The sequence below is a fragment of the Pseudophryne corroboree genome, chromosome 1 (assembly GCF_028390025.1).
Source record: "Pseudophryne corroboree isolate aPseCor3 chromosome 1, aPseCor3.hap2, whole genome shotgun sequence".
Classification (NCBI taxonomy): domain Eukaryota; kingdom Metazoa; phylum Chordata; class Amphibia; order Anura; family Myobatrachidae; genus Pseudophryne; species Pseudophryne corroboree.
Genome location: NC_086444.1, coordinates 46,506,015 through 46,529,146, shown reverse-complemented (window position 1 = coordinate 46,529,146; position 23,132 = coordinate 46,506,015). Strand labels below are relative to the sequence as shown.

General features: G+C 44.9%; 1 protein-coding gene across 1 annotated transcript in view; it reads left to right on the top strand.

Moving 5' to 3' along the window:
• DYM (dymeclin) overlaps positions 1-23,132 on the top strand; it is a 532,360-nt gene that overhangs the window by 340,334 nt on the left and 168,894 nt on the right. The window contains exon 13 of the mRNA XM_063958471.1: positions 17,885-17,987. Within this exon, the coding sequence (XP_063814541.1) occupies positions 17,885-17,987 (103 nt within the window). The remainder of the gene's footprint in view (positions 1-17,884; positions 17,988-23,132) is intronic.

The following is a 23,132-nucleotide window of genomic DNA, read 5'->3' as shown; positions in this document are numbered from 1 at the left end:
TGAATTGCCACAGCTACAACTGCTTCTCTCTCCACTACTAGTCCTTCTGAGCAGAAGGCAAAAGGTACCACTTTTCGTTCCTTTTGACCTCAAGGGAAAGCAAAAGGTCAGGCATACCTGAGACAATCTCGTGCTCCCAAAACCACAAAGCCCAAGTCAAAATAATTCTGGGCAGCCCGTCGGCCTGCCTGAAAACATGACAAGTCTGCTGCATGACGGGGCGGGCGTCCCCCTGGGGGACCCCAGGCTGGGAGTCCGACTTCTACAGTTGCGCAGGCCTGGTTAAAGACACTTCAGATGCATGGGTACTGGAAGTTGTGTCTCACGGGTACGCTGTCTCGTTCAAGAGACGTCCCCCTCGCCAGTTTTGCACTACGGCCCTCCTTTTGAATCCGTTAAAGGAGTAAACTCTACAAACTGTGGTGTGTTCCCTCCTGAGTACAGGAGTGATTGTGCCAGTACCTCAGTCCTAGAGAGGCAGAGGTTATTACTCGACCCTGTTTCTGGTCCCGAAATTCAATGGGTCCTTCCGGCCTATACAAAATCTCAAATCTTTGGACAAGTTTGTGAGAGTGCCCAGGTTTCGTATGGAAACACTGCGCTCCATTGTACTGGCTATGGAACCCAAAGACTATATGGTATCCCTGGACATACAGGATACATATCTGCATAATCCTATTGCCATGTCGCATCAGCAGTTCCTGCGGTTCGCTATTGTCAACCTTCACTACCAATTCCAGGCTCTGCCATTTGGACTGGCTACAGCTCCTCGGATCTTCATCAACTGCTGCTTTCTCCTGGTGTCACCATGGCCCATATACTGCTGCTTTCTCCAAGGGTCATCATGACCCTTATACTGCTGCTTTCTCCTGGCATTACCGTGGCCGTATACTGCTGCTTTCTCCTGGGGTCACCATGGCCATATACTGCTGCTTTCTCCTAGTGTCACCATGGCCCATATACTGCTGCTTTCTCCAAGGGTCATCATGACCCTTATACTGCTGCTTTCTCCTGGCATTACCGTGGCCGTATACTGCTGCTTTCTCCTGGGGTCACCATGGCCATATACTGCTGCTTTCTCCAAGGGTCATCATGACCCTTATACTGCTGCTTTCTCCTGGCATTACCGTGGCCGTATACTGCTGCTTTCTCCTGGCATTACCGTGGCCATATACTGCTGCTTTCTCCTGGGGTCACCATGACCCTTATACTGCTGCTTTCTCCTGGGGTCACCATGGCCCTATACTGCTGCTTTCTCCTGGTGTCACCGTGGCCCTATACTGCTGCTTTCTCCTGGGGTCACCATGGCCATATACTGCTGCTTTCTCCTGGTGTCACCATGACCATATACTGCTGCTTTCTCCTGGTGTCACCATGACCCTTATACTGCTGCTTTCTCCTGGCATTACCGTGGCCGTATACTGCTGCTTTCTCCTGGTGTCACCGTGGCCGTATACTGCTGCTTTCTCCTGGTGTCACCGTGGCCATATACTGCTGCTTTTTCCTGGCCTCAGCATGTTGCTAGTTGAATTTTGCTGCGTGTGGCTGGTGTAATATGCTAGGACATCTACTATAACATCAGACCGACACCTCCAAGTTGTATAACTCATCTAAATGATGTATTACCTTAGTCCCCATTCATATGACTGTAACACCATTACTTACCAGAAGAGGGCACTGTCCTAATCATGTTGACACTTCATCAGTGTCGGCATGATGAATTTTGTCACGGTCACGGTCGTTGCATTTCAACAATTTACCAACGCCCTCCCATATGGACACATGATAACACACTGGATTTGCTTGAGGGTTTCTCGAGTGGCAGGAAGAGGGCGTTTCCAGTTTAATATCATGCATATGCTGGTGCTATATACAGTAAGTATTGGTTAGTAAATGTATCGCTGCTTTTCATGTGACTGGGACGACAGCTCATCCTAAGGTGCCCAAGATTTTATTTTTCCTGCACTAATAATAACCAGCTAAACACCAGCGTTAGCCTAGAGCTGGGAGATGCAGAGATGAAATAGTTTCCAGGCCGCTGCTGGTAAGGGAGAGCTGACATGTTTATTGTCAACAGACTTGTAAACAGTTATAAATAGTTTGGAAGAAACAGACCACATGAGTGTCTGATGTGGCAGAAATCTCATTCAAACACTGTTCATTTGTTAAGTATGTCATTTTCACATCAACACAGGAACACGTGTGAAGCAGTAAAGCACGCTTAGCCTCCGCATCGCCTGACGCCTAGGAGATAATGGGCGTCAGTAACGCATCCATCTTATTTCCGGATGGCATTCCCATTGGCTTCGGCGAGCTGGTAGCAGGGTACATCCGCTCCCGGTCCTCGTGCTTCATGCAATTAGTGACCCTTCTGCAAAGATGTGACGGTTCCAGGCCCCCTGGGCCCTTCCTCTGACTATAGATGAAAGGACCTGTGTGGTCCTCACCCCTCTCCGGCATCTGGATTTCATTTGGACATGAGACCCATAAAAGGCCTGCAAGAAATGAGGCCGTTTGTATTGCAGCAGAACTGTAAACTCCTCAATGTGACTTGTGTAATTACAAGTTTCCTGATGAGTCTGAAGCTCGCTGTTATATCTTTGGTGTCACGGAAGAAAACCATAGATGCTTTTGTTTACCGCCTCTCCCGGGCCCGGAGGGAGCAGCCAGACAGAATCACATGCAGAGGACTTGCTTATCTCATGATGTGGTGAATCCAGGCTTAGGCAGCAAGTGGCTCTCTAGCATGCTGGGGCTTGTAGTTCCACAGCAGCTGGACAACCGCTGATTGCCTGCCTCTTATCTTAAAGAGCGTTGAATGATGTCCACTGGGAGGTGTTCTAGTCTCTGGAGACCTTACGATGCCTACAATTCATAATGCTGAATGACCTTTAGTTGATTTTAACTCTTAATGGGTCAATCCAATTAACTGTGAGTTTCCCCATACAGCAAGTCAGCACATTATGAAAGGCCGAAGGGGCTACGAGCACTTCTGAACAAAATTGGGCTACGAAGGGAGCAAGTTCAGGTACTGTTGCTGGCATGGAAACACCACAGCTATGGTGGCCAATCCTGGGATCGGGATTGGTGGGATCCCAGGATTTAGGGCCAAAAACTGCCGGGATTCAATCCCGGGATTGGAAGCTTCAATTCCGGGGATTGAGGGATCATCGTTGAGCGTCCACAGGACGCTCACATGCTGCCCGACTTCCTTCTTTTCAGCTCCCCAGCGCAGCATGAGAGGTCACGCAGAGCCGTCACATGCCGCCAGGAGAGAGCGGAGGATGTTCCCCACCCGTCCACCCCCGGTATATGATGAGTTATGGGGGCGGGGCGAGGGGGCGGCCACATAGTTAAAAGCCAATCCCGGGTATCCTGGGAATCCCGGGATTAGCCATTTTTCAAAATGGCCCAGGATTGGCCTCCCTAACCACAGCAGCTCACACCCTTCACATTTAATTGGATTGGTCCCAAAATGAGTGATAAGGTCTAATTCACACATAAGGGCCTAATTCAGAGTTGATCGTAGCAGGAAATTTGTTAGCAGTTGGACAAAACCACGTGCACTGCAGGGGGGGCAGATGTAACATATGCAGAGAGAGTTAGATTTGGGTGGGGTGTGTTAAAACTGAAATCTAAATTGCTGTGTAAAAATAAAGCAACCAGTATTTACCCTGCACAGAAACAAAATAACACACCAAAAGCTAACTCTCTCTGCACATGTTACATCTGCCACACCTGCAGTGCACATGGTTTTGCCCAACTGCTAACAAATTTGCTGCTGCGATCAACTCTGAATTACCCCCACAGTATACACTTGGAGAATGTCAAAATGTCTGAAAACTAAAGCACTGTAGTCATCCATTTTAACTCCTGTCCAATAGGTTTTTTTTACATGCTGCACATTTCCCAATACTGGTAGCATGCCTTAACACATATAGTGGAAATTCAATTTCCAGCGTAGATTGCGAATTGCCGTGGCGATTAAACTCCGGCAACGGCACCCCATCGCGCACCCTTCACCTGGCCGGCCGAATTCCAGATTCGCACAAAAGTGCTCGTTACCCTATGGGACAGTGAACACTTTTGTGCGAGATCGGGCTGCCGTACAGTGCAAATATTGTCTCGCTGATTCGGTCTGGCAAAAGAAATTCACCCGGAATTGAATTCCCACGATAATGCAATAATAAATTAAATATATTCAGTGGAACAAGAATAGTTTGGAGACTGCAATGCTAAGGCATGTACACCGAACATAGGTTAAAAAAAACACAACTAGTCACATTACATAGGAAACAATGGGCCTCATTCTCATTCAAGTTGCACGCAGATCCGAATGCACCTATATGCACCCTTGCGTATTTTCTCATATTTCTGAATCTGACTCTTCTCCCTGGGCGCACGGGTGTGTAGCCGGAGTTACACCATATCCTCTTGTACCTAGCATGCGTAAGATGTAACTGCCGGTTCTAATGGTGACGCCCGTTCTCCCGTTGTGTTGGAGCAAGGAGTATGCATTTGTACATGTATATTGGCATTAGTATTCCATTTGCATTCAGAACTGCATGCAATTTAGAATAGGGGATAGTCGGACCGAGTATAATGCCTAGAGGAGTTCTGCTTGCAGAGCGCACCATTCAGCAGACTGCCATTTTCTGTGTGTCTGTCACATAATCCCACTTCCCACTGAACGGTTCCTCCAGTGGTTTCATAAATAAGTTGTCTGGCTATTGGTTCTGGCTGTGAAAGAGACAACATACATGTGATGACTACACTTTAAAGTACGCTATTCTTAATTGCTCGTTATTGGAGTCCTTTCCTTTTCCGCCATGTTTTATTCCCTGTGATTCTGTCTTCCTGCATCTCTGACCATTTGTTACAGTAATGGTGCTATGAAATCTATGTCATAACAGAGGTACAGAGAAGTCTCCGCAGACCTCACATTAACACAAACACTGCCCAGCCCACTCACGTGGGGGCTGGTCTTACATTTCTAGGAAAACTGTTTGGATATATTTCTTCTTCCAGGTATGTGAGAGCTATAAACATGTAGACGTGATGGAGAGCTCCCAGCTGATAGAACAATGAAGGGTCTTATGGCCTGGTCAGACACTGGTATATGATGCTGTGGCCCTAATAGTTGGAACAACTTATATCATGCACATTTTCACACCATCTCCAACTAATTTCGAACAACTCCGCAGATACATTTGTTGCCCAAGGCCTTCATCTTGGCAAATGGCATCGCTGCATAGTCCTCCGTGTGCCCCGACGTCCCCCTTGCGATCAGGTACAATGGTTCACAGATGAGGATGACTATAATTATTTTTACGTCAGTCCCTTTATTCTAGCATCATTTAGGCAGTAATTTAGTATTTATGGCTTAAATCCCCCTTGCAAAAATCTGTCTCGAACATCCTGTCTATGAGCAGATCTTAAAGAGGAGCACTCAACTTTCAAGACAGTGGCTTATAATAACTCTCTTTATAGCCAAGTAATACTTTTTGTTAATTGTACTGTAGTTCATCCTTCCCTCCCACCGTCTGTAGCCATAGCTATATGTGAGAACAGCCCACAACCGTCTGGTTGGTATTGCTGACCAAGGAGGCCAGTCTCAATCATCCTGACAAGCATTCCTCATATATATTACTACATTAATACATGTGAAAGTGGACAACCACTGTTACTGATACATAGCCACATCAGCTGGCTTCTGAGAGCCTCACAGGTGGCCTGTTACTGATACATAGCCACATCAACTGGCTTCTGAGAGCCCCACAGATGATCCATCACTGTTACTGAGCCATGGCCACATCAGCTGGCTTCTGAGAGCCCCACATATGGTCTATCATTGTTTCTGAGACATGGCCACATCAGCTGGCGTCTGAGAGCCCCACAGATGGCCAGCAACTGTTACTGAGACATGGCCACATCAGCTGGCTTCTGAGAGCCCCACATATGGTCCCTCACTGTTTCTGAGACATGGCCAGCAACTGTTACTGGTACATAGCCACATCAGCTGGCTTATGAGAGCCCCACAGATGGCCAGCAACTGTTACTGGTACATAGCCACATCAGCTGGCTTCTGAGAGCCCCACATATGGTCCCTCACTGTTTCTGAGACATGGCCAGCAACTGTTACTGGTACATAGCCACATCAGCTGGCTTATGAGAGCCCCACAGATGGCCAGCAACTGTTACTGGTACATAGCCACATCAGCTGGCTTCTGAGAGCCCCACATATGGTCCCTCACTGTTTCTGAGACATGGCCAGCAACTGTTACTGGTACATAGCCACATCAGCTGGCTTATGAGAGCCCCACAGATGGCCAGCAACTGTTACTGGTACATAGCCACATCAGCTGGCTTCTGAGAGCCTCACAGGTGGCCCGTCACTGTTACTGATACATAGCCACATCAACTGGCTTCTGAGAGCCCCACAGATGATCCATCACTGTTACTGAGACATGGCCACATCAGCTGGCTTCTGAGAGCCCCACATATGGTCCCTCACTGTTACTGAGACATAGCCACATCAGCTGGCGTCTGAGAGCCCCACAGATGGCCAGCAACTGTTACTGGTACACAGCCACATCAGCTGGCTTCTGAGAGCCCCACAGGTGGCCCATCACTGTTGCTGATACATAGTCCCTTCAACTGGCTACTGAGAGCCCCACAGATGGACCATCGCAGTTATTGAGACATGGTCGGATCAGCTGGCTTCTGAGAGCTCCTCAGGTGGCCAGTCACTATTACTGATACATAGCCACATCAGCTGGCTTCTGAAAATTAAAATTAGAAATTACAATGGGCTACGTGTTGGGAAAGACCAACCATTAGAATTTGATTGTTTCATTGGGTACAGGTTGTTATAGTTCCGCTCACTATATATATATGTGTGTGTGTGTGTGTATACGTGTGTGTGTGTGTGTGTATTCAGTCCCTTTATAGTTCAGTCCACTTAAAATACTTTTACTTTAATACTGTTTGCCTCAATGTCATTGCTACGCTGTCCCAAAACGCACCTTGATTGCCCTTTGTACCCATTTGTAAAGCGCATTGGTTTTTGCTGCGCTATATAACAAACTGTTAATTAATAAATAAATATGTACATTATCATCTGCAGTGGCTTATTGGGCACCATGGGAAATGTTAATCAAGAACATTTGTAGAGGTGAAAGCTGCTGTCGGTTCCCTGCCCCCGACTCTGATATTAATATTGTCTGGCTCTTCATACTGCACAGTCAGAGTCTTAAGCTGCCTGTCTGACCCAGTTAATATTATAACCATTCAGACGTTAAATCCAAATGCAGACAGAGCTGCTGTATAACCAGTGTTGATGTAATGCCACAATCAATGGTATACTCAGTGGTGGGATTCAAATAAATTAACAACAGGTTCTGTCCTAATGACCATTTTAAGTATACCAAAAGATATACCCAAAGGTAGTTTAATAATTCATGCATTTAATACTCAAATAAGAACAATAAAAGAGGTACACAAAACTAGATGAAAAGAGAGTCTACATACATACCCCCAGCCAGTCGGCCTGCCCCAGGACAGGGCATGCACTTGACTCCTCGATGCAGCTGCACGCTGGTGTTGGTGGGTGAGTGACCGCTCCGCTCCCGAAAATGGCGCCTGATATGAATGGGCATTCCCCTGCTTAGCCTGAGCTACCGCCCGCAGCACAGACCTCAACAGGGCCGACCGTCTCTGTGTAGCACTGCAGAGTTCCTCCGCGCCCGGCCCACCCTCTCTCAGCGTCTTGACATGCTTACTGCGCATGTCAGGACACTAGGGAGAGGAGGAGTCAGCAGGCCAGGGCCGGACACGGAGGAACTCTGCAGTGGTACACAGAGTCGCCCGCTCCTATTGCTGTTGCCAGTCTGTGCGGGTTGCAGCTCAGACTATGACAGAGGGCTCCGCCACTGGTTCCGGAACGCCATTCGGAACGGAGATCCGGCGCAAATATAGCCCTGGTGGCGCTCATTAGCAAACTGGTCGCAAAACCATACCTAACATTAGGTATCTGTTCAGCGGAACCGGTGCGAACCGGCTGAATCCCACCACTGGGTATACAGGACGCAACATTCCCTCTTGATTCCCAGGTGTTTATCATGGTCAAATGATCAGTGTTACAGTAAAATCTATTAATATTACATTGTAAATGATATTGCTGTTACTCCCCAAGTCATTCTCCATTCAGGAGTACCGTGACAGTGTTACAGGGCCTTTCTGTTGTGTGCTGTAATCAGCAGCTGTTTATCATAACCAGAAATACCACCTTAACGAAGTCCAGAGTTTTGTGTATGACATCCAGCTCTCTGTGACATCATCCGTTTCCAGTGTTGTGCCTTATTGGACCGAAGACCAAATCTTTCTCCAAAATGTTGGTCTGTGTCCCCCAGCTGTGTTATTTAGATGTTCATATTGGCCGCTATCAAACATGAAGCGTTAGGTGGCTTACGTAGCGGTAATCTCCACCTTCTACTTTACCTGCAGACCACTGCTTAGAGTTGGTTTCAGGAAATGGGCACCGCTATCACCTGTGTTCATTATACAAGTAATATTGTTAGAGGGAATGTTTACGGAGACTGCATCTGTGTTTTGGAATAACATTTGGAAACGTAAAGGCTGTACGAAAATAAGATATGTTAAACATTAGGGGGGGCATTCAGATCTGATTGCCGGTGTGCGTTTTCGCACAGCGGGCAATCAGATCCAAACTGCGTATGCACCGGAGCGGCGCACGGCTGCAACGGGGATCAGCGCTGGGTTTGTGCATAGGATCCATTCGCACGGGCGTTCGCAAGGAGATTGACAGGAAGAAGGCGTTTGTGGGTGGCAACTGACCGTTTTCATGGAGTGTCTGAAAAAACGCAGGCGTGTCCAAGCGTTTGAAGGGAGGGTGTCTGACGTCAAATCCGGTCCTGAACAGGCGGATGTGATCGCAGCGGCCGAGTAAGTCCTTGGCTGCGAAGAGACTGCACAAAATCAGTTTATGCAGCTCTGCAACACATGCGTTCGCACACTTGCACAGCGAAAATACACTCCCCCTGTAGGTGGCAACTATCCGATCGCAGGACTGCAAAAATCGCTGCCTAGCGCTCAGGTCTGAGTTATCCCCCAGGTTCTTAAGACGCATCACACTGAGAAGGCTTCATGGCATGAACCTACGCGTTTCACCATTCAACTGGTGCCTACAGTGTGAGAGGAACCAGGCTGCATTGAAGCTGAACCAGGGAAATTAGCCAATTTAACCTCACACTGACTGGCTCTGCACCTGACCGGCTTCTGCACCATACAGGGACTTGTGAGTGATGTCGGGCTGAACGCTCAGGCCATTCGCTGCCCGCTTACAACTGTATTTATGTGCAGTCCTAATAATGATCTTATCAGTCATTATACCAGTGTCTTTCCCTTCCATCTCCTATCACACGCCTTGTACCAAGTATTTGTTTTGTAATCATTCACCGTTCATCAAGGCCGAATCTAGTAGAGTGTAACTTTCATTATTCCATTTTTATTCCTTTAAAATGTTCTCTCGTGTTTGTTGGAGGCACTTTCACTTGACAAAAATGTTCTTTGCTTACACGTGTCTAATACATTGGGATATAATATATGTAATGAGCCCATATATCTACAGCCCCAATTCCCCGTTCATGCGATCCGATCCAATTCGCTAATCGTCACCCCGTTGGCAGATTGGGGGAAATGGCATGTTAAAACTTCCATACTCTGATCCCGACCATTTTTTTGGTTCAACAACTCGGGGAAATCCAACATGCTAGATTTGTCGGATTCCCCGGTGAAAGCCTAACAGAGATACCGTAGTGGAGATACGGTACAAGTGTTTTCATGGTATAGTATGCGGACAATGGTTCTTATAATATACAACTAGGCTTCATGACATAATTCCTTATTTAAAAGCAGGGACAAAGTAGACCATACTGCAGGCAGGTGATGTGTTTCCCGTAGAAAAGAGATCTAACCTAAACCTAGGACATTTAGACCGTATGATCTAACCCCTAATACAGAGGAGGTGACGTCATTTTGTACCTGGTTTATTTAGCTATAGTTTATTGTTATTAATGTCACGTATATTATAAAACAATATTAGTATGCTGTGCGAGGCTTGTGGCTGAACAGACGGCATAACAAACGTTTAACATTTAGTATTTATCTAATGTTGTTGAGGAGGCATCCAAACCGCAAATCAGCGTCTGGTTTTTATGTCTGTGAAAAACAAACAGGACAAAAGTTTAGGAAAGATTTGTAATATTAAAAATCAACGTTGTAGTAAGAATGTGCCAAGACAGGCTCGGCAGCTATCTCCACGAGACCCGCTCTTCCAGCAAACGCCAAACGCAAAGTACTGCAGGTTTCCGAATACTTCTCTCCCTTCCCATTCGGTCTGTGTGTATGCAAACTTTCTAAATATTTGGTCTCCGTGGCTGAGCGCATAAGGTTACAGAAATTTTCCACACTAGTTTCTCAACGCTCTTGGTTTTATTAGGAAATCCTGTTTATGGTATTTCACTAATACAGGCTTTTCTCTATTTAAAAAAAAAAAAATACAATTTTAGATAGTTTAGGGTAAGCAGTTAGTTACTGCTTCATAAAGAATAAACGTTACTGCCCATATAGAATTATAAATTTGGACCCCTGATTTAAATTAGCTTATCATGTCCTATAAAGGTTTAGTATCCATACTGCACTATTCCAGTCATTAGTAGGCTCAGTATCATGGCGTATAAAGGTCTAGTATCCATCCTCATCACGGTATATATAAAGGTTGTTTCTTCCTGCACAGTTCTGGTCATTAATAGGCTCAGTATCCTGTTCTATAAATGTCTAGTATCCATCCTGCACAGTTCTGATCATTAGTAGACTCAGTATCACAGCATATAAAGGTCCAGTATTCATCCTGCACAGTTCCGGATATTAATAGGCTCAGTATCTTTCCTGCAGCGTTCCAGTCATTAGTAGACTCAGTATCACATCCTATAAATGTCTAGTATCCATTCTGCACAGTTTCAGTCACTAGTAGACTCAGTATCACGTCCTCTGAAGGTCTAGTATCCGTCCTACACAGTTCTGGTAATTAGTAGACTCAGTATCACAGTATATAAAGGTCCAGTATCATGCTGCATAGTCCCAGTCATTAATAGGCTCAGTATCATGGCATATAAAGGTCTAGTATCCATCCTGCTGAGTTCCAGTCATTAGTAGACCCAGTATCACGTCCTATAAAGGTCTAGTATCCATCCTGCACAGATCCAGTCATTAGTATAGTAGACTCAGTATCATGTCCTATAAAGGTCTAGTATCCATCCTGCACAGTTCCAGTCATTAGTAGACTCAGTATCACGTCCTATAAAGGTCTAGTATCCATCCTGCACAGTTCCAGTCATTAGTAGACTCAGTATCACGTCCTATAAAGGTCTAGTATCCATCCTGCACAGTTCCAGTCATTAGTGGACTCAGTATCACGTCCTATAAAGGTCTATTATCCATCCTGCACAGTTCTAGTCATTAGTGTACTCAGTATCACGTCCTGTAAAGGTCCAGTATCCATCCTGCACAGTTCCAGTCATTAGTAGACTCAGTATCACGTCCTATAAAGGTCTAGTATCCATCCTGCACAGTTCTAGTCATTAGTATACTCCGTATCACGTCCTATAAAGGTCCAGTATCCATCCTGCACAGTTCCAGTCATTAGTGTACTCAGTATCACGTCCTGTAAAGGTCCAGTATCCATCCTGCACAGTTCCAGTCATTAGTAGACTCAGTATCACGTCCTATAAAGGTCTAGTATCCATCCTGCACAGTTCCAGTCATTAGTATACTCAGTATCACGTCCTATAAAGGTCTATTATCCATCCTGCACAGTTCTAGTCATTAGTGTACTCCGTATCACGTCCTGTAAAGGTCCAGTATCCATCCTGTACAGTTCCAGTCATTAGTAGACTCAGTATCACGTCCTATAAAGGTCCAGTATCCATCCTGCACAGTTCCAGTCATTAGTATACTCAGTATCACGTCCTATAAAGGTCTAGTATCCATCCTGCACAGTTCCAGTCATTAGTATACTCTGTATCACGTCCTATAAAGGTCCAGTATCCATCCTGCACAGTTCCAGTCATTAGTAGACTCAGTATCACGTCCTATAAAGGTCCAGTATCCATCCTGCACAGTTCTAGTCATTAGTGTAGTCAGTATCACGTCCTGTAAAGGTCTAGTATCCATCCTGCACAGTTCCAGTCATTAGTATACTCAGTATCACATTCTATAAAGGTCTATTATCCATCCTGCACAGTTCTAGTCATTAGTGTACTCAGTATCACGTCCTATAAAGGTCTAGTATCCATCCTGCACAGTTCCAGTCATTAGTATACTCAGTATCACGTCCTATAAAGGTCCAGTATCCATCCTGCACAGTTCCAGTCATTAGTAGACTCAGTATCACGTCCTATAAAGGTCCAGTATCCATCCTGCACAGTTCTAGTCATTAGTGTAGTCAGTATCACGTCCTGTAAAGGTCTAGTATCCATCCTGCACAGTTCTAGTCATTAGTATACTCAGTATCACATTCTATAAAGGTCTATTATCCATCCTGCACAGTTCTAGTCATTAGTGTACTCAGTATCACGTCCTATAAAGGTCCAGTATCCATCCTGCACAGTTCCAGTCATTAGTATACTCAGTATCACATTCTATAAAGGTCTATTATCCATCCTGCACAGTTCTAGTCATTAGTGTACTCAGTATCACGTCCTGTAAAGGTCCAGTATCCATCCTGCACAGTTCCAGTCATTAGTGTACTCAGTATCACATTCTATAAAGGTCTATTATCCATCCTGCACAGTTCTAGTCATTAGTGTACTCAGTATCACGTTCTATAAAGGTCTATTATCCATCCTGCACAGTTCTAGTCATTAGTGTACTCAGTATCACGTCCTGTAAAGGTCCAGTATCCATCCTGCACAGTTCCAGTCATTAGTATACTCAGTATCACGTCCTATAAAGGTCTAGTATCCAGCCTGCACAGTTCCAGTCATTAGTGGACTCAGTATCACGTCCTATAAAGGTCTATTATCCATCCTGCACAGTTCTAGTCATTAGTGTACTCAGTATCATGTCCTATAAAGGTCTAGTATCCATCCTGCACAGTTCCAGTCATTAGTAGACTCAGTATCACGTCCTATAAAGGTCTAGTATCCATCCTGCACAGTTCCAGTCATTAGTGGACTCAGTATCACGTCCTATAAAGGTCTAGTATCCATCCTGCACAGTTCCAGTCATTAGTGGACTCAGTATCACGTCCTATAAAGGTCTAGTATCCATCCTGCACAGTTCCAGTCATTAGTATACTCAGTATCACATTCTATAAAGGTCTATTATCCATCCTGCACAGTTCTAGTCATTAGTGTACTCAGTATCACGTTCTATAAAGGTCTATTATCCATCCTGCACAGTTCTAGTCATTAGTGTACTCAGTATCACGTCCTGTAAAGGTCCAGTATCCATCCTGCACAGTTCCAGTCATTAGTAGACTCAGTATCACGTCCTATAAAGGTCTAGTATCCATCCTGCACAGTTCCAGTCATTAGTATACTCAGTATCACGTCCTATAAAGGTCCAGTATCCATCCTGCACAGTTCCAGTCATTAGTGTACTCAGTATCACGTCCTGTAAAGGTCCAGTATCCATCCTGCACAGTTCCAGTCATTAGTATACTCAGTATCACGTCCTATAAAGGTCTAGTATCCATCCTGCACAGTTCCAGTCATTAGTATACTCAGTATCACGTCCTGTAAAGGTCCAGTATCCATCCTGCACAGTTCCAGTCATTAGTGTACTCAGTATCACGTCCTGTAAAGGTCCAGTATCCATCCTGCACAGTTCCAGTCATTAGTATACTCAGTATCACGTCCTGTAAAGGTCCAGTATCCATCCTGCACAGTTCCAGTCATTAGTATACTCAGTATCACGTCCTGTAAAGGTCCAGTATCCATCCTGCACAGTTCCAGTCATTAGTAGACTCAGTATCACGTCCTATAAAGGTCTAGTATCCATCCTGCACAGTTCCAGTCATTAGTATACTCAGTATCACGTCCTATAAAGGTCTATTATCCATCCTGCACAGTTCTAGTCATTAGTGTACTCAGTATCACGTCCTGTAAAGGTCCAGTATCCATCCTGCACAGTTCCAGTCATTAGTATACTCAGTATCACGTCCTGTAAAGGTCCAGTATCCATCCTGCACAGTTCCAGTCATTAGTATACTCAGTATCACGTCCTGTAAAGGTCCAGTATCCATCCTGCACAGTTCCAGTCATTAGTAGACTCAGTATCACGTCCTATAAAGGTCTAGTATCCATCCTGCACAGTTCCAGTCATTAGTATACTCAGTATCACGTCCTATAAAGGTCTATTATCCATCCTGCACAGTTCTAGTCATTAGTGTACTCAGTATCACGTCCTGTAAAGGTCCAGTATCCATCCTGCACAGTTCTAGTCATCAGTGTACTCAGTATCACGTCCTATAAAGGTCTATTATCCATCCTGCACAGTCCCAGTCTTTAGTATACTCAGTATCACGTCCTATAAAGGTCTATTATCCATCCTGCACAGTTCTAGTCATTAGTGTACTCCGTATCACGTCCTGTAAAGGTCCAGTATCCATCCTGCACAGTTCCAGTCATTAGTAGACTCAGTATCACATCCTATAAAGGTCCAGTATCCATCCTGCACAGTTCCAGTCATTAGTATACTCAGTATCACGTCCTATAAAGGTCTAGTATCCATCCTGCACAGTTCCAGTCATTAGTATACTCAGTATCACGTCGTATAAAGGTCCAGTGTCCATCCTGCACAGTTCCAGTCATTAGTGGACTCAGTATCACGTCCTATAAAAGTCTATTATCCATCCTGCACAGTTCTAGTCATTAGTGTACTCAGTATCACGTCCTATAAAGGTCCAGTATCCATCCTGCACAGTTCCAGTCATTAGTAGACTCAGTATCACGCCCTATAAAGGTCTAGTATCCATCCTGCACAGTTCCAGTCATTAGTATACTCAGTATCACGTCCTGTAAAGGTCCAGTATCCATCCTGCACAGTTCCAGTCATTAGGAGACTCAGTATCACGTCCTATAAAGGTCTAGTATCCATCCTGCACAGTTCCAGTCATTAGGAGACTCAGTATCACGTCCTATAAAGGTCTAGTATCCATCCTGCACAGTTCCAGTCATTAGTATACTCAGTATCACGTCCTATAAAGGTCTAGTATCCATCCTGCACAGTTCCAGTCATTAGTATACTCAGTATCACGTCCTATAAAGGTCTAGTATCCATCCTGCACAGTTCCAGTCATTAGTATACTCAGTATCATATCCTATAAAGGTCCAGTATCCATCCTGCACAGTTCTAGTCATTAGTGTACTCAGTATCACGTCCTCTGAAGGTCTATTATCCATCCTGCACAGTTCTAGTCATTAGTGTACTCAGTATCACGTCCTATAAAGGTCTATTATCCATCCTGCACAGTTCTAGTCATTAGTGTACTCAGTATCACGTCCTATAAAGGTCTATTATCCATCCTGCACAGTTCTAGTCATTAGTGTACTCAGTATCACGTTCTATAAAGGTCTATTATCCATCCTGCACAGTTCCAGTCATTAGTGTACTCAGTATCACGTTCTATAAAGGTCTATTATCCATCCTGCACAGTTCCAGTCATTAGTGTACTCAGTATCACGTCCTATAAAGGTCTAGTATCCATCCTGCACAGTTCTAGTCATTAGTGTACTCAGTATCACGTCCTATAAAGGTCTAGTATCCATCCTGCACAGTTCTAGTCATTAGTGTACTCAGTATCACGTTCTATAAAGGTCTAGTAACCATCCTGCACAGTTCCAGTCATTAGTATACTCAGTATCACGTCCTATAAAGGTCTAGTATCCATCCTGCACAGTTCCAGTCATTAGGAGACTCAGTATCACGTGTTATAAAGGTCTATTATCCATCCTGCACAGTTCTAGTCATTAGTGTACTCAGTATCACGTCCTATAAAGGTCTAGTATCCATCCTGCACAGTTCTAGTCATTAGTGTACTCAGTATCACGTCCTATAAAGGTCTAGTATCCATCCTGCACAGTTCTAGTCATTAGTGTACTCAGTATCACGTCCTATAAAGGTCCAGTATCCATCCTGCACAGTTCCAGTCATTAGTATACTACTTATCACGTCCTATAAAGGTCTAGTATCCATCCTGCACAGTTCTAGTCATTAGTGTACTCAGTATCACGTCCTATAAAGGTCTAGTATCCATCCTGCACAGTTCTAGTCATTAGTGTACTCCGTATCACGTCCTATAAAGGTTTAGTATCCATCCTGCACAGTTCCAGTCATTAGTGGACTCAGTATCACGTCCTATAAAGGTCTAGTATCCATCCTGCACAGTTCTAGTCATTAGTGGACTCAGTATCACGTCCTATAAAGGTCTAGTATCCATCCTGCACAGTTCTAGTCATTAGTGTACTCAGTATCACGTCCTATAAAGGTCTAGTATCCATCCTGCACAGTTCCAGTCATTAGTGGACTCAGTATCACGTCCTATAAAGGTCTAGTATCCATCCTGCACAGTTCTAGTCATTAGTGGACTCATTATCACGTCCTATAAAGGTCTAGTATCCATCCTGCACAGTTCCAGTCATTAGTATACTCAGTATCACGTCCTATAAAGGTCCAGTATCCATCCTGCACAGTTCTAGTCATTAGTGTACTCAGTATCACGTCCTATGAAGGTCTAGTATCCATCCTGCACAGTTCCAGTCATTAGTGGACTCAGTATCACGTCCTATAAAGGTCTAGTATCCATCCTGCACAGTTCCAGTCATTAGTGGACTCAGTATCACGTCCTATAAAGGTCTATTATCCATCCTGCACAGTTCTAGTCATTAGTGTACTCAGTATCACGTCCTATAAAGGTCTAGTATCCATCCTGCACAGTTCCAGTCATTAGTGGACTCAGTATCACGTCCTATAAAGGTCCAGTATCCATCCTGCACAGTTCTAGTCATTAGTGGACTCAGTATCACGTCCTATAAAGGTCTAGTATCCATCCTGCACAGTTCTAGTCATTAGTATACTCAGTATCACGTCCTATAAAGGTCTAGTATCCATCCTGCACAGTTCCAGTCATTAGTGGACTCAGTATCACGTCCTATAAAGGTCTATTATCCATCCTGCACAGTTCTAGTCATTAGTGTACTCAGTATCACGTCCTATAAAGGTCCAGTATCCATCCTGCACAGTTCCAGTCATTAGTGGACTCAGTATCACGTCCTATAAAGGTCCAGTATCCATCCTGCACAGTTCCAGTCATTAGTGGACTCAGTATCACGTCCTATAAAGGTCCAGTCGGCATCCTTTGATGTGTCTTTAGGTAATTGCATTTTTTTATTTTGGCTATTGCACACAATATAACAATACATTTTATATTTATGTTTAATTTTTGTATTATAATGAAATGAAAACATAATTTGTAGCTATTATATTAGCTGGTATTATGCACAGAGAGGACAATGTAGACCTATCCGAAATGTCTTGGTGGCCCTAGACTAGAGCCCTACACACAGGTGAATAGCTCCTCACTGGAGCGGAGACTAGGTAGCCTGGGTGTAATTGTGTGAGAGTGCAAGTTGCCAGGCACTGTGGTACTGTATATGTATATTAGTGTAGATTCCACATCGTGTCTCTTGTTGACTGACTCTGGGATCCCATGTTATCCCCAGCTCCCATGAAACCTTATCGCACTATCTGGCTTTTATCTGTCCATATTAACATCACCCTTTTTTTTCCCCCTCTTCTTTAGTTTGTTTTCGCTGCTGTCTAAAAAACATAACAAAGTCCTGGAGCAAGCCACACAGTCTCTGCGCGGATCCCTTGGCTCGGATGACTCCCCACTTCCTGACTACGTGAGTATCAAACTGAACGTTTGTCTGTGAGAACCTTTCTCAGCCCAGCCACTGAGACACTGACACTCTTGGTTGCCACAGTCTGGCGGCCTGAGACCAGAAGTCAACCTCCAGACTCTAAGAATGACTTCATGTCTCATGTGTGGTTTTCTGCGCAGACAGATGTGACAAACGGATGTCCCGGTGACATGTGTCTATCACTGTAAAAATGCCTGCATAGTGAGTAGGACGCTTTAAATCTGACATATTCTTGCACAATCTATACACGATGATATCTATGTAAGCAATGTTGAAGAGTGGCCCTGTGTAGATGATGGAAATGGCCAGGATGGGGCTTGTGGTCTAACGTCACCTACTCTATATCAGAACAATTGCTCTGCAGGTATCGGGAGTTATTTGAATTAAAACACCAGTGAACCACAACTAGACTTGGGAGTAGGTTTCTGAAAGCTTGGAGAGAGATAAAATACCAACCAAACAGCCCCTAACTGTCATTTTTCAAACACAGCCTGTAACATGGTAGTAGCTGATTGGCTGTTACTTTATCTCTCTCCATTGCTGCTACTTAGAGAACCAGACCTGTTTCAGTGGGATAAAATCCCCTTCAGTCATTTAGACTGAGGTCATGGGTTTGATTCCTACCACTGCCATAACTGTGTGGAGTTTGTATATTTCTCCCCATGTTTGCGGTTTCCTCCCACAATCCAAAAATATACTAGTAGGTTAATTGGCGCCAAACAAAATTTAACCCTAGCGTGAATGTGTGTGCGTACATGTTGTATATAGATTGTAAGCTCCACTGGAGCAGGGAATGATGTGAATGGCCAAATAGTCTCTAAATCTCTGCGGAATATGTGTGCGCTATATAAATAACTAGTAATAATTGTGCAACATTCCCGTGCTACACAGATCACAGCCAGAGGCGAATCATTGCAGCCCCAGCGGTTACAAATCACTGCAAGCCATCCGTTGCTTCCACCAGTTAAGCGAGAGTTCTGTTTCCACTCAGCCGACAGGACTGGTTCATCTGCTTAGCTCACTAACAGCACCCTTGTCCGTAACGCATTGGCTGGTGTACACTTCATCCGACCTTGTGTACGGTGACTTGCCATGCGTTCACGTACTCCCACTGGTTTGATTGACAGAACTGTGCAATGGTGATAAGCGGATCACTGATTACAGCACCTCTGTTTCCACAAATGCTCCAGCACATTATTCAGTGTCTGACAGGCAGCCGGGACACAGGTCAAGTATTAATCTGCAATAGAGTGCCTCCCTCCACCCCCAATTCTCACTTCTAGGAGACTGGTTTCAGGTGGGAATAGGAGGCCCGGAAGGTTTGGATCTTCTCTTCCAAGTTGCATATCTCTAATGGGGTAAATGACGGCCACTTTTAAGGCTCCTCTTTGATTCTCTAGGTAATTAAGCTGCCAAATAAAAAGCAGCTGTCTTTCTCTGTGCATATACCCTAATTCGTAGGAGAAAACCATTGCCGCATCTGGAAATGATAGAACTTGTAAAACCAAGTTAAAAGGGGGGAAAAAAGCAACGTTTGTTTTATGTGGGATAAATGATTTTATTCAGGGTTCCTTAATTTGACTATTAGGAGTGTTATTAAGGAGCAGTATTACTAAGTGTGTGTGTTTTTTCTTTTTCTTTTTTTTTATTATTTTCTTTCTTTTTCAAAGGCTTATATTCCTACTTCCTCTTCTTCATATCAAATTACACCCGTTGCGATGGAAAATCCTCATTATTACCGCTTTATCCTTTAAATCTTTGTTCTTGTAGAACCCAAAGAATAGTGGTTTAGGTTTATTTTTGTCTAAGTGAAGGACTTTTACATAAAGTTCCAATCTGCTTTATTTACATATTAAAGTATTGTGCTAGCGCAGGGCCTCTGTCACCCCGCAGCGTAGAGGCAGCCATATATGAGCTAGACCAGACGTGTCAAACTCGCGGGCCACATACAGTGCCAAACGCATACTTTTGCAGCCCACATTTACTTTTGTAAAAGCAATGGAATGCGGCCCGACTACAGTGAACGGAGCTCCGATCCAATTGGGCAGCACTCAGCATTCTGCACGTGCACGAGAAGGTACTGTTTGTAGACACTGGAAAATGACTAAGGGCGGAGCTGCTACTCATGCTCGGCTGCTTTTGCATTTCCGACTGCACAAAGCTTTGCCTACCACCGCATCCCACCTGCTCAGCACCCTTGCCGTTCCAACTCCACAAAGCTCTGCCCCTCGTCGCATCCCGTCTGCTCAGCACCATTGCTGCTTCGACTCCCCAAAGCTCTGCTGCCCACTGCATCCCGCCTGCTCAGCACCATTGCCGCTCCGACTCCCCAAAGCTCTGCCCACCGCTGCATCCCGCCTGCTCAGCACCATTGCCGTTCCAACTTCCCAAAGCTCTGCCCACTGCCGCATCTCGCCTGACCAACACTATTGCCGTTCCAACAACACAAAGCTCTGCCCATCGCTGCATCCTGCCTGCTCAGCACCATTGCCGTTCCAACTCCACAAAGCTCTGCCCACCGCCGCATTCCATCTGCTCAGCACTATTGCCGTTCCGACTCCCCATAGCTCTGCCCACCACCGCATCCCGTCTGCTCAGCAACATTGTCATTTCCGACTCCCCAAAGCTCTGCCCACCGCCACATCCCATCTGCTCAGCACCATTGCCGTTCTGACACCACAAAGCTCTGCCCAATGCCTAATCCCGTCTGTTCAGCACCATTGCCGTTCCAACTTCCCAAAGCTCTGCCCACCACCACATCCCGCCTGCTCAGCATCATCAGCACTGAAGACATCACGCTGTATGCGCCCTGTGTATGCCCTAATTGGAAGATGATTCATCTGGAAAATGGCTTTCTAAGAAGAAGCGAAGGGTTGGATGCTGAGTAGACACGGGGGCACCGAAGGCTTGGGGACACAAGGAGCAAGAGGGGAAATGAGGCACGCGGCTGGACTGGAGAGACAAAGGGGGGTGGAAGGGACACATTTTCCATGTTTCCCAGATCACCTTGATATGTGGAAATATATTTATACAGAGGAGAGGTGACCGTACAGTGATATATGAGGGGAGATCTCTTTGATGACACTTTGTTGTTTTTTTCTAGTAAATCTTTCAAAATCGCATATAAGACCTTTTTTTTTTCTTGCGGCCCACACAATCTTAGACCTTGAATGTTCGGGCCCGGTTGGGATTTTGAGTTTGACGTGCCTGAGCTAGACCAACACTCATGACAATCTAGAGGAAGAATTCCCCGGGAATAAGCACCAGCAACGTGCCTCTGCTGAGAGCAAGGAAGAGGCGTTACCCAAAGAAACCAATCAGATTGTGGCTATCACGTATCTACTACATCCTGCACAGCGATGGCTAGAATATGATTGGCTGCTATAGGCCACACATCCACCTGTCCACTTTAGAAGGTTTTAGAAACCCATCCAGTTTGAACAGTTCTAATCATATTAATCCACAGGACGGGGAAACAAAACCCCATGTATGATGGGTGTCAATGAATCCTTACTGGGTACTAGGGTGGCATTACTGTGCGGCCACGAAAATTGTCGGTCGGATCTGGATCAGTGACACCTATAATGTTCTCCACTAATTATAGCTACGGGTACCATTTCTTGCGAGAAAGGCGTCCAATTCCCATTATATGGCGAGGTTAAATCACCCTTACAGTAAAGAATCCTTCCTATCCTGCTGCTGAATCAGTCTTTCTTCCAATTGCATCTCTTGGTTCTGATGTAAATCTCTGTATCGAGCTGAAATATATCTATACATATTTATTAGGTCACTTCTAAGATACTCTCTTACCCAAACTAATATCTCCCTATAAATGAAACCCTCTCAGTAGTAGTGTTTGGTTTGTCCACCGACTTCTGTCAAGTTCCCTTATTAAGGTGAGGACCCTTAATAAGGTGCATCCCTGAATTTTATTGGTCTTTAGAACCCCTGCCTGACACTGTGCTCCTACTCCTGCCAGCTACTAGTGTGTAATAGCATAGTACAAGGGCCTCCCTTTGTATAACCCTTCATTTACCATGCCTAAATCTCATTTTACCTTGTGTGCCTCGGCCCAGTTTGCCATATTGTCTAAATGTTTCTGTAGTAATTTACTATCCTGCTTTGCAGTAATATCCGCCACGTGGCTTAGTGCCATTAGCAAGTATGGAACAAGTGCATTCTCTGCATTCTTCAATGTCATTAATAGAAATATTATAAAGGTCAGTGACTAATACTGACCCCTATGGTTCACCGGTACGAGCTTCAGCCCAGTCTGGCTATGTAACGTTGTCTTCTATCGTTTCATCAACTCTCTACCCCTAGAGTGCACTTTGTCAAACATGGCAGTTAGGAGCTGATTGGTTGGTACTTCTTCTTTCCACTTTATCTCTCTCCACTTTATGGGGTCTATTTACTAAGCCTTGGATGGAGTTAAGGTGGACGGAGATAAAGCACCAGCCAATCAGCTCCTAACTGTCACTTTTCAAACCCAGGCTGTCACATGGCAGTTGGAAAGATTAGAATAACAAAGCGCACATGCCATAAACATTGCTGAAACCCAAGCTGTGGAGGAATGTCCGTGATATTCCGGGATGAGAGATTTTCCTCCATGTTTTTGCAGCTCTATTAATACGGTGTCCGGGAACTATTTGTTGTGCAATTACATTTTTGTGCCTCACAAATACTGCATACCGATATAGGATATGTGAGGGCCTGATACCCCTGTTACAATATGCTGCTGCGTCAGACACGTAACTTACACGTCTCAATACACCATTTCTGCAAGACGCCACGTGCCGTGTGACTCCGATAGCACTGGCATCTTTTTTGTGTATTTACATGAAAATGCATCCTAGTTGCAATGCTATGTGACTAGGACACACCAGGAGACTGTGCCACTTTGATGTGCAACACTTGTTTTGTTTTTGTGTGCGACTGAGTCTGTATACGAAGCATATAAATATGCAACAACTGCTTCATTGTAGCACTTCGCATACAGTCAGAGACTCAGTTGCGCACAGATACACAAGCCTTGCATATCAAATGAATCAGCGCAATCTCCTGGTGCGTCCTAGTCACATCACATAGCGACTAAGACGTATGTTCAAGTAAAAGGTTGTGAGGGAG